We start from the raw sequence: 12,500 nt of genomic DNA, 5'->3' as shown, positions 1-12,500 counted from the left end.
ACCACCACCACCACAACAACTACTAATTCTACTACTACTACTACTACTACTACTACTACTACTACTACTACCACCACCACCACCACTATCATTGCCACCCTCTATCACCTCTCCATCACCCATTCCTTCCACGAGGCTCACTTAATAACACTTTTCACGCCTCCCTCCTCCCCTCACGACAACCAGGAGGAGGAGGAGGAGGAGGAGGAGGAGGAGGAGAAGAAGGAGGAGGAGAAGGAGGAGTTCAGCATTGTTTTCCCCTTCCGCGGTACAATCTTCCCCTCGGGACTTCTTATTGTTTTTCCTCGTATTCTTTTTATTTGTTTTCTTTTTCTTTTTTTCGTTGTAGCTGGAAGAGGAGGAGGAGGAGGAGGAGGAGGAGGGGGAGGAAGAGGAGGAGGAGGAGGAGGAAGAGGATAGAAAGAGAAGAGGAAAATAATTTGTTAATTTTTAGAGTGAACGGAAGAGGTAGAAGAGAGTGGAAGAGAAGTAAATAAAGCGGGAAAGCATCCGAAAAAGAGGAGGAGGAGGAGGAGGAGGAGGAGGAAGAAGAGGAGGAAAACTATACGAGGAAGAACAGGAAGAGAAGGGAAATGATGAAGACGAGGAGGAGGAGAAGGAGGAGGAAGAGGGGGAGGAGGGTCGTGATGCCAGTACAATGAGAATGACAACAAAATGTGCTCGCAACTTCTTGGCCACAAAACAATGCTCTCTCTCTCTCTCTCTCTCTCTCTCTCTCTCTCTCTCTCTCTCTCTCTCTCTCTCTCTCTCTCAGAACGGATGCAGCATCTGGCGGGGTTTCCGAACTGGTGGATAAATGACAAAAAGTAATTCACGCAAATCATAAAATCAAGAATACGATACAGAGTGAATAAATGGGGAGATAAATAAATAACACCATAAGGAATGCATAGGAGAGAGAGAGAGAGAGAGAGAGAGAGAGAGAGAGAGAGAGAGAGAGAGAGAGAGAGAGAGAGTGTGTGTGTGTGTGTGTGTGTGTGTGTGTACCGTCCTATATAGCTAATGAAAAGTCCATTAATGCTAAATCAAGTTTATCTGGAATTCTGGTAGTCAAACTTCACTCGATTATAGAACGTGTGTGTGTGTGTGTGTGTGTGTGTGTGTGTGTGTTTGTGTACTATTTTTCCTATCGTGTACCGTATTTGAAGACCCAGGCTTGTTTACACTCTCACCTCCACCACCAGCAGAGAAACTGAGGCCTGAAAACCACGGCCCACGCGATGCATCTCCTGTATGTTCCTCAGCTTTTCTGACAAGTGTCACGAGTCGTAATCGCACTAAGGAATCACCGCACAGCCATGTTTGAAACACACACACACACACACACACACACACACACACAGTCCACGGAGCCGAGACGAACACGCAAAGTCAGGTAGTTACACTTCGGCATATTTTGTCTTCATTATAGTTGTTAACATATCTAAAAATTCACTAAAAGCGTAATTGGTTAGTGAAATCCAAAATTAAATATTTGATTCATATAGAATATGGACGAAAAATTCTCTTTTCCTCTTCCTTCATTACCTTTTCCTTTTCCCCTCCTTTTGAGTTTTGCACCAGAGCCTATGTTGACATTATTATAAAAGCTGCAACCATGAACATAAAGAAGTGGTTTTAGAATTACTTTAAAAAATACGAGGAACTAGAATTGTTAAAGATCCAAAGAATGCGAAACATTCCTTACGCGGGGAGATCACCCTCTTCTCACCTCACCACAGAGCCACATCACATGCTTGCACTGGGTCAAATGTAAACTTTCACCACCATGCTGGGAGACGCGGTTAAGACCAGTGGCAGCGCTGAGAAAAATAACCACTACTCCGATGAGATACAGAGGATGAACATTAAATATCAGGGAGACTATTACATAGGAGAAAAACATCGGGAGGACCAAACAAATATTATGTCTGTTTTGGAGGAGAAGAGAGAAGAGAAGATTGATAGTTAAGAGAAACATCGGGGAGGTGTCACAAGATGAAAACACCGACTCAAACTTCGCAACTCGTTTCCGTGGGCGGCCAAGCTGGAGGCACCACCACTTGATATTCAGAAACATTTTGCTCTCTCACCACGTCCATTTTCAAAGACCACAGAGGTAACTTGCCGATTCTCAAAAGTGTTTCTTCTGTTAATAATGTAGAAATTTTGTTAATCTGCCACTAGAACCTTGAGGTAAAAAAAAAAAAAAAAAAAAAAAAAACCGTGTATCTTCAACTGGAGCCTTTTCAGTGTTGTGGAGATGCGGCGCCGAAGTGTTTCAGAATATAATCATTAATTGCATGGAAACTAACCGAACTATAGGTCTGGATACACTAAATTTTCCCTAACTCCTGACATCCTCGATTTGGGACTATGGGACATCTTCTCCGTTAGGAGTTACGTTCTGAGCCCCTTCGCGGGCGTGTGCAGTATTCCTGTAATGAGGGAAAGTGAGCTGCGTGTGCAGCCAGCGCCACTGCACCCTGGAGTGTCTCGACGCTTTGAAGGCTGGCGAGAGCAGCGAGGTTTGCTGTCTGAACTGCGGAGGCGAGCATCATGTATGGGCCCGGCATTGCTCCCAGCGTGTGAGGAGGCTTCCTCCTTCCGCTCGTGTGGGTTCTTGGCGGATGGGATGGTGTGGTGAGCCTGCTACCCGCGCGGACTTTCAACCAGCCTGCGACCCTCCAGCAGCGCAGCAATCCCCTGTGCCAGCGGCTCCGCCGTCGAATAAGCGGAAGAGAAGGCATAGGAAAGTGACCCTACCTGCCTTAGTCGCCCCTGCCCCTTCAGCTCCATAAAAGCAAGACGCGCCAACGCAGACTTGTAAGAAGATCCGGATCCTGACGGAAGAAGTTGTCACACAGACGGAAACCAAAGAAGCGGAGACGATGACCGAGGACGTCACCGAGACCCACGCAGGAAGAACGGTCATCTTCCCGTTCCTTGAACTGGCGGGTATCCTTCTCAGTTTGCGCGAGCTCACACAGAAAGCCTCAAAGCCGAAAACACATTCTGCTGGCCGGACGTAGTGTGCCTGGGAAGAAGCTGTTTGCGAGCGAGACCTTCGAGACTCCCAAGCTCGGGAAACTGTATACACACGTCCCCAAGTGCAAGAAGGACATGAAGATATAAGAACGTGACAACGACTGCGACTGCACGTGCCCAGAGTGAAGCTGGAACGAGTACCCTAACCCCAATCCCAAGACGTCTATCTGCACCTGGGTCAAAGCCCAAATATTTTTCTCCCTAAAATTCTTTTCCTCCCCACCTATTCTTCATCCAACCCCCAATCCCATGCTCCTCCTCTTTTCATGTACTGTGATCTACTATACTGTACTAGTTCTTCCTTAATCAGTTTCTTATTTCCCTGAGTCACCTGAACAGTACGTACCATCAAAATCAAGACTACCAACACTAGGCGCCGAATCCTCCAATACTGATAAACAAACCCCACGCGTAGCTTCTGATCTTCCTCTCAAGCCACCGGTGTGAGAGGGAAGGTACCCGCGATATACGGCGGTACAGCTGACAGGAAGAGGAAGAGTAGGAGTTGAGAGGCGAGAGGAAGAGAGGGGATTAATACAAATAGCTGAGAGAGGAGAGAGAGAGAGATTAATACAAGGTTAACAGTTCAGTCCTCAAAATGCCTTACGCCAACCAGCCTTCCCTCAACCTGATGGAGCTGACGGAGGAGAACATCAAGTTTTCAATAGAAGACACCGACCTAAGGTGAGAGAGAGAGAGAGAGAGAGAGAGAGAGAGAGAGGAGAGAGAGAGAGAGAGAGGAGAGAGAGAGAGAGAGAGCTCCTGTACATCAGTTTTCAGCAGCTGGCACTCGTGGAGAGCGTGGTTGGGTCCCGCTTGGTTGGGTCCTGTGGCCTGCTGGAATGAGTTGCCAGCTGTGCATTTCCGTGGAGAATCCACATTCTCCTCGAGTACCATAAAATTATTTTACTAAATTAATGTAAACCTAACCCAAATGAATTTAAACCTAACTCAACCTAGCCCTCTGATGAAAAAATAGTTATTTCAATATTACCCATTTTTTTTACAGCTTCCAACTTTTTCATTTCTTTTGTTTTATATACCAGGCCAGCAATTCCACACGAGATGGCCCAGACAAAGCATCACTCAAATACACATCACTCACACTCTTAGCTCAGTTCTTTTAATCAATTACTCTAATCATTAAGCTCTTCTTAATAATCCCAGTAACAATCTTTCATCATTTATCCCATTAATAGCTGATGCTAACAATTAATCTTTACTGAATAAGCACAGTAACCATTCTTCCATCATTCCTCCCTTTAATTTCTTACACGATCAATTAACCTTCACCAAATAATCACAAAACTAACAATTATCCCATCACTCATTGCTATAATTCCTTACAAAAAAACATTAACCTCCACCAAGTAATCACAGTAACATTTCCCCTATTACCTGGCAGCGTGGCCAACAGCATCCGGCGCATACTCATGGCAGAGACTCCAACCATCGCCATTGACTGGGTGCAACTAGAGGAGAACTCAACCGTGCTCAGTGATGAATTCATCGCTCACCGCATTGGCCTCATCCCCTTCACCTCGGATGAGCGGATTGAGCAAATGCAGTATTCCAGGGTGTGTGGTTGAGGTAGTGGTTGTGAGGTGGATGGATGAGGAGTGGATTATATAGTTGGAATGAGTAGATGCAGTTCTTCAGGGTGTATGGATGAGGTGGTGGGTGTGAATTGGAGGGATGGATGGATGGGGAACGGATTATAGTCAGACTGAGTAGATGAAGTACATCAGGGTGTGTGGATGAGATGGATGGATGGATGGATGGGGAATGGGTTTTTTATTGTTGACAAGCAGGCAATTACTCCATTTGATTAAGTTCTGTAGCTTAAATTTCTCAAGGCATTAGTAATAGTATACCATTTCGTTTTCTCCCCATTCCTTGTACAAGTAACATTTAATAAGCTACATACACTATTTAACTTCAGAGTATTTTCTGAGGCTGTTCTCATCACTGTATATAATTTTAACATCAATACAAATACATGATAATTCTAACCCCCAATAGGACTGTTCATGCACCGACTACTGTCCTGAGTGTTCTGTTGAGTTTACCCTGGATGTTAAGTGCCAAGACGACCACACCAGGCAGATCACCACCGCCGACCTCAAGTCTTCTGATGCGCGGGTCATCCCAGTCACCTCCAGGCACCGTGAGGACGAGGCTAGCGAGTATGGCGAGAGTGATGGTGAGTAATCATTTTCTTTCATTTTCTTTGGTGGGGTTTGGGGATGTGTGCCATTTTGTGTGTTTTATTTATTTATTTATTTATTTATTTTCCTTTTTTTTTGTGTGTGTGTGTTAATGTTGAATTCTCGTTTTCTTTCATTTTCTTTGGGGAGTGCTTTTTATGTATCTTTTAATTTATTGTGTCCTTTTTTTTTCCATTTTTTTTGTGTAGTTCTTTTTTTTTTTTGTTTTGTTTTTTTTGCCTTGGTAGTTTGTATGATTATTTTCTTTTTTCTTTTCTGTTCAGTTCTGATGTAGTTTGTATGATTTTATTTTTTATTTTTGTACTATTCTGCCTATTTTCTTTGTTTTTTGGTGTTGTTTTGTATGGTTTTATGTTTTGGTTTGTTGCCTTGTGATATGTTTTCTCCTTCTCACCATCTCTCAAACTTTCACTCCCCCACACCATACACATTTCTTTATAGATGATTTTCTTTGTATTTAGGGTTCCTTTGTAATTTTTCACTCATCATTCCTTGTCTTCCTTCCTGCCATTCTTTTGCTCCTCATCCCTCTCACTCTCACTGCCTCCCTCACATTACAGGCTGTTTTTCTTTATATCTGATATTTTTTTGTCACTTTCAATCCATCATTTCTTGCCTCACATCATGTCACTCTTCTGCTTTTCATCTCCATCCTTCTTACTGCTTCGTTGCTTTGTGTCTGGTGTTCTTTTCCCATTTTTCACTCATCATTCCTTATCTCCCTTCACACCACTCCTCGGCTCCTCATCCCCCTCACGCTCCACTCCCTCACTGCCTCCTTCACACCACAGACATCCTCATTGTCAAGCTTCGCAAGGGCCAGGCGCTGCGACTCCGTGCCTACGCTGTCAAGGGGTTCGGCAAAGAGCATGCCAAGTGGAACCCGACCAGCAGTGTGGCCTTCGAATACGACCCAGACAATGCCCTCCGCCACACACTCCTGCCCAAGCCTGAGGAGTGGCCCAAGAGTGAATACTCCAACCTGGATGAAAATACACGTATGTAGGGGAGCTCTCTCTCTCTCTCTCTCTCTCTCTCTCTCTCTCTCTCTCTCTCTCTCTCTCTCTCTCTCTCTCTCTCTCTCTCTCTCTCTCTCTCTCTCTCTCTCTCTCTCTCTCTCTCTCTCTCTCTCTCTCTCTCTCTCTCTCTCTCTCTCTCTCTCTCTCTCTCTCTCTCTCTCTCTCTCTCTCTCTCTCTCTCTCTCTCTCTCTCTCTCTCTCTCTCTCTCTCTCTCTCTCTCTCTCTCTCTCTCTCTCTCTCTCTCTCTTTGGGGGTTGTTAAGTTTGCCATCGTGTTAGGTTGGGTTGGTGTTAGTATTATTATGCAAGTTCTTGTCTTTTTTTTTTTTCCAGCTTAAGTATGTAAGCATGTTAGGTTAGGTTACGATAATTTAAATTTTGTATATTTTTTTCTTTTCTTTATTTTTATTGTTTATTTATTTTTTTATTCTTTATATTTATTGATTCATTAATTTTCTCAGCTTCTTTTGTAGTCTCGTCAAGTTTCAATACCATGAAGTTTCTTGTTTTTACAAGTTTCAATACTGTGAAGTTCCTTGCTTTATCTCTCCCCTTTTTTTTTTTTTTTTCATGTGCCAGCTTAGTTTATGGTTATGTTTAGCTCTAATCTTGAATATTTTTTTTTTATCTATTTATTTATTTTATTTATTTATTTTTTGGGGGGAGGTATCAGCTTCTGTTGTAATCACCTTGAGTTTTAGTATTATGTAGTTTCTTGTTTTATTTATTTATTTATTTTTTGTAAATCAACTTAGTTTACAGCCATGTTTAAGTTCCAGTATTGTGCAGTTTATTATTTTATCCCTTTTTATATATTGTTTCTCAGGTGTCTTGTCACATTTACAGGAAAGCACATTTGTATCAGTGCATTTCTCTTAGTTGAGAATTTTAAGCTCATTTTTATTTGAGTCTGAAGAGGTCACAGTATCACTACAGGTCACTTTGTCTATAAGCTGCAGGAACTTTCTCATAATACTAATGTGAATATCACATTGCTTTTATGGTATTTTATCCCATTTACATCTTGACCAGCATTCTTAGATGCCTTGTGACTGTTTTCAAAAGCCACAGAGTTGAGTATTTGTGTTCTTGTGGATGTTTTTTCTTATTGGTGATACAGAATTTTTGTCAAACTATCTATAGCATCTTTGAGAATTCCAGTAATCTCCACTACAGCCTGTTGAAATGGCTGAGATGAAATGCTGAAACATTTCACAATATGGCTTCTTATTTTCTAATGGGTGATATTATTGATGTGTGGTGGTGTGTGATTGTTGTTGCTGTGCATAGTCAATCAGTCAATCAATCAATCAACCAACCAACCAATCACCACACAGCACAGGCACCCTTTGACCCTCTCGGCAAACCCAACAAATTTTACTTCAATGTGGAGAGTTCGGGAGCGCTGAGACCTGAGAACCTGCTGCTGATGGGCATTGCAGTGCTCAAGAAGAAGCTGTCTGACATCCAGAACCAGCTGACCATGGAGGCACAAACTGATGCACTCACCATTAACTAACACTGAAGAGGAAAGCAAGACACCAAGAGAAAATGAGACAAGGTTTAATGCCTGACTGATTTAAGAGTGCTCCATTTGAGGATTGAATTGACTGTGTGTGTTTTGAGACTTAACAAAACACAAGCTGGATTACTGAGTGCATTTCAGTAACAGGACACCAGTGATTGAAGACCACTGGGGCTGGATTGATGGAGTGACTGCGTTTTGGTACTGACACACTTAGCCCAGTTTACTAAGTGGTTTAATTCTCAACAAAATGCCATGACTGAATTCCTGAGTGTGTCCAAAGGCTCTAGTAAACATGGGGGTTACCGCCACTAATTGACTAATTGTGTGTCGAGTGATTATTGCATTAGTCATTTGTGTCAAGGTTTGCATGTAATAATTAAGACCAGTAATGTGTCTCAATGAATATAGGACACAGGAGACACATCACTGGGTCAGAGTAATATAAGTTACTCATTTCATTATCATCATTGTCATTTCATCTCAATCCCTTATTTATAAAAAGTTCATTGATTTTGCTGACATTCTCAGGACATTTAGAAATTGATGATTTTCTTCCCTAATTCATCCACATGATTCATTGCCCCTCTCTCATCTCATCATCACATATTCTGTTGTTCTTTTCTCTCTTTCTCTCTCTCTCCTATGCTCTTTTTTCCATCATTTCCTATCTTTTCTGGCTTTGTGTGTCAGTATTCATAACTCACTATATACTTAATCTTGTGGCTTGAAACTAAAACCCTTCACAGACATCTTGAGTGCTTGCTAATTTAGGATAATGTTTGAGTTTTTGCCCTCATGCCTTCTCCCAGCAGCCTCCCACACCTTCACTTGGCAGGACAAAGGAAGAGGAGGCCAGGGAAGGGAGCTGTATACTGACTCTGCATGTGTTCACCTTATGATAATACTGAGTAATTTGCTATAGGGCAATCTTAAAATTATTCTTGTTCTACACAGAGTAATTTCATTCTTAATATGTACACTCTGTAATCATTCTTATAAAGTAATTTCATTCTCGTATACACTTTTTCTAGCCATTCTCCTACACAGAATACTTAGTCACATTTCTTATATGCACACTTCCTAACCATTCTCCTCAATAATTTAATTCCTATTGTATACACTCTCCTCCCTAATTCTCTCTCCTCTTTATACATCCTTTTCCCTCCATCCCTTTCCCTGGTAAATGCTGCAACTCTGCCTGCTTCTGTTTTGCCTCCTTTCCATGACTTTAACAGAGAAGAGGAGTATCACATCTTTGAAGCTAAACTGACCTCTTCTTTATATGTCCTTTTTCTCTTCAGCTTTTTTTGGATGGGAAATTAGTGGATTTATTTTCTCTTATTTTTATGCATCTTTGACTGGCCTCCATGCATAAAAACTATAGAACATAAGTATTACTTTTCATTTAGCATTGCTTTAGACATCTCTTTCTTCAGCTTTTTAGGAGCAGGTATTAGTGGATGTATTTTTCACCCTTCTCTTTCTCTCTTGCTTTTTTCACTCTTGACTGGCCTCTGTGCATAAGATAAAAACAGCAATTACTTTCCCTCATCCTCCCTTTTCTCTCCATGCCTCCAGCCCAGGCAGACTTTGACCCATCAGGCAAACCCAACAAGTATTTCTTCAACGTGGAGAGTTCTGGCTCCCTCAAACCTGAGAACATTATCCTGATGGGCATTGCGGCACTCAAGAAGAAGCTGTCCGACCTGCAGAATCAGCTCAGTATGGAGGCGCAGAGCGACGCTCTGGCTATCAACTAACATTTGTGTCGTCGTTACCATTGTCACCATCATTGTCCCTGTCTGTCTCTTTCTCATCTTGTGTTGTCATGTATTTTATTTGTCTTTTTCTCTTTCTTTCCTATGCGCTTATTTTTTCTCTCTTTTTATAGTTTGGTGTCATAATCTTCTATCACTTTTTTTTTTTACTTTCTCTCCTATGCACTTTTTCTCTCATTTTCTTTTTTTGGTGTGTCACAATCTCCCGTCAGTTTTTTTTTTCTTTGTTTCTTCCTCATTTTTCCTTTTCATCTCTCTATATTTATAAGTTATTGTATGTTGCATCTTATCTTTAAAGGGATCATTTAAAATTTCATTACACCGATTGTGTCACTAAGTATGTTAATAATCACCATAAATCATCATAAGCTCCATGAAAAATTTTGCAGACAATTTCATAATATTACAACCGGTATATATTGTTACTGTGGATGTGTGTAAACATTTCTTCACTATAAAGAAAGTGTCCACCAATCAGATATCTCAGTGCAGTTCATTTAACCCTTTCACAGCAATATGCAACACTTCACAACACTAACAGCAAAGTATGAAATCGTTATAAACATCAACAAGAAAGAAGAGGAGAAAGAAGAACAGATTTTGCAGTTTCTAGCCAGTATAATGTTTGGATGTGGCTGTAGATGAAATATGTCAGAATAGTTAAGGATGCAGGGAAGGTGTGCCAAGTATCAGTGAAAGGGTTAAAAAAGGTTATGATTCAGCAATTGGCTGGAATGTTGGTTGATTTATAATGCTTAGCTGAGACTATTTTTGTAACTATGTTGTCTTAAGGTGCAGTGCAGTCAGAAGTCGTGTAACCAATTTACACATGGTTTTTTAGTTTTCTTCAGTTTTAAACCCACTGATCTGCTGACAGTTTGCCTATAAAATCTGACACTTTATGGATTATCACCACATCCCAGGTGTTAAAGTTGAGGGTGAAGGGTGAACACAGCAGCAGGGAGTGTGTGATGCCACTGTACTAGTGAGCATGGTGAGACTTACTGTGACAGTGTGACAGAGAGAGAGAGAGAGAGAGAGAGAGAGAGAGAGAGAGAGAGAGAGAGAGAGAGAGAGAAACTCCATACCACAAAAAATATTGTAACAAAAAAAAAAATGCTTTCCAGACTTAAAAATCTTTCCTCAGGTATTAAACTATTACCAGAATCATGAAAATACCCTTCCACTAGACTAGAACCTATTAACAAAATTATCAATAGAATCATGGAAACAACAAAAATATTATAGAACTCACCTGTAGTATGAGGGTTAGTGTTGCATGACACCTGCTCCCTTAAGTGATAGGTGTCTTGGGCAGGACCTCACTGGGGACACCATGACCCTCTGCACCCACTGTGAGGAGGGAAGCAAGCACAGGGTGAAGCAAAAGCAGCTAGACAGATTAAGGAATGCAAAGGAAAGCAAAACCAGCCACACATATTTAAGGAATGCAAAGGGAACTGCACACATTTAAGGAAAGCTAAGGGAGCCGCATACATTTAAGGAAAGCAAAGGCACCAGCAGTAGTAAAGAAATGCATGGAACACTTGCAAAATAAAATAAATAAATACATCAATAAAAGAATAATAATAATATCTCAGGAAGACCAAGCATAAAGGAAAGCTTAGAAATACTTGCAAGACTGATGAAATGCTCAGAAACTGTTACAAAGCTGAAGAAATGCTCAGAAACATTGCAGAATTAGTGAGATCCTCAGAAACTACTGCAAATTTATAGAAATGCTCAGTATTTGCAAAAGTAAAGAATTGCTCATAAACTATTGCAAGACTAAATTTATTGTAAACGTGAAAAATGTTTAAAAATTACTACAAAACTAAAAAAGAAAAAAAATAATAAAAGAAAAAAAAAAAAAACTACCCAGACCCAAAGCCAGGGAACATTCACAGACAGATGAACAGACAGACAGCCACAAGTAAGCAAGAGTGGCAATGCAATAACAGCACACAGGACCATATTCTGAAACACTTCTGCACTGCACCTTCACTGCTTTCAAAAGGCTCCAGTTGAAGTTGCATGTCTTTTTAAGGGTGTTTTTATGGTTCTAGAGACAGATTAAAAAGATTGCTACATTATTAAAAAGATAAACACTCTGGAGAACATGGCTAATCATCTCTGTGGCCTTGGAAAATAGTCAAGGTGAAATTTCATGGGTTTTTAAGGGTGTACTTATGGATCTAGAGACATTGATTTCTACATTATTAAAAGGATAAACACACTTAAGAACACAGCTAGTCATCTCTGTAACCTTTGAAAACAGTTGTGGTGAAAGGGCAGAGCATCTCTGAATGCAGGCAACACTATGATGGCTAAAGGCCATCACCACACTACCGCAGCCACTAAAAGCATGTCAGTACAGTGCTAGCCTTGTCAACACCTGTGTGTGAAGGAATGCAAGTGACTGATGCAAATGGAGAAATGGACATCAGATTAGACTGTACAAAATATAAAATGAAATAAAAAAAATATAATGAATTATAATAAAATAAATAAATGAATGAATGAATGAATGAATGAATAAATAAATAAATAAATAAATAAAAAAAACAAATAAATTTTAAAAATAATGAAAAAAAGTGCACATTGAAAAACAGACATCAGAGTAGACATAAAAAGGAAGAAAATATATAAAGAAAAAAAAAACAAATATGTAAACAAATAAATAATAAAATAAAAAAAAATAAATATGTAACCATTTTACCGCCTGACAAAAATTTTCTTTTCATAATATCCTACAGTTTTTTCAGACACATTGTTGTACTACAGTCTTTTGAATGGCACTGTAGCCTAGACAACACAAGACTAACACATGATAAACCTCATATTCCCTTATTTTCCAGCACAGACTAACACAAGATTAACCTCTTATTCCATTATTTTT

The 12,500-nt window shown here is 40.5% G+C and overlaps 2 protein-coding genes across 3 annotated transcripts in view; one reads left to right on the top strand and one right to left on the bottom strand.

The window, feature by feature from the left end:
• LOC135113112 (tubby-related protein 4-like) overlaps positions 1-12,500 on the bottom strand; it is a 93,848-nt gene that overhangs the window by 75,174 nt on the left and 6,174 nt on the right. The window contains exon 2 of the mRNA XM_064028161.1: positions 10,857-10,954. The gene's annotated coding sequence lies outside the window, so the exon portion shown is untranslated. The remainder of the gene's footprint in view (positions 1-10,856; positions 10,955-12,500) is intronic.
• LOC135113114 (DNA-directed RNA polymerase II subunit RPB3-like) lies at positions 2,309-10,082 on the top strand. 2 transcript variants are annotated; one of them, XM_064028166.1, is made up of 6 exons: positions 2,309-3,732; positions 4,454-4,625; positions 5,071-5,251; positions 6,068-6,274; positions 7,633-7,856; positions 9,402-9,539. In XM_064028166.1, the coding sequence occupies exons 1-5, from the start codon at positions 3,647-3,649 to the stop codon at positions 7,812-7,814; spliced, it is 828 nt and encodes a 275-aa protein (XP_063884236.1). In that variant the 5' UTR covers positions 2,309-3,646; the 3' UTR covers positions 7,815-7,856; positions 9,402-9,539. The 2 variants fall into 2 exon arrangements, with proteins under 2 accessions (XP_063884236.1, XP_063884235.1); XM_064028165.1 differs by lacking the exon at positions 7,633-7,856 and having other exon boundaries at positions 2,327-3,732; positions 9,402-10,082.

Source organism: Scylla paramamosain, chromosome 25, assembly GCF_035594125.1.
Source record: "Scylla paramamosain isolate STU-SP2022 chromosome 25, ASM3559412v1, whole genome shotgun sequence".
Taxonomy (NCBI): Eukaryota; Metazoa; Arthropoda; class Malacostraca; order Decapoda; family Portunidae; genus Scylla; species Scylla paramamosain.
This window is presented reverse-complemented; position numbering and strand designations above follow the sequence as displayed.

Bases quoted from the DNA above. Each gene is read 5' to 3' on its own strand.
- LOC135113114 (XM_064028165.1), top strand. From the start codon at position 3,647: ATGCCTTACGCCAACCAGCCTTCCCTCAACCTGATGGAGCTGACGGAG. The intron at 4,626-5,070 runs GTGTGTGGTTGA...AACCCCCAATAG, and splicing joins AGCAAATGCAGTATTCCAGG to GACTGTTCATGCACCGACTA. The intron at 5,252-6,067 runs GTGAGTAATCAT...TTCACACCACAG, and splicing joins CGAGTATGGCGAGAGTGATG to ACATCCTCATTGTCAAGCTT.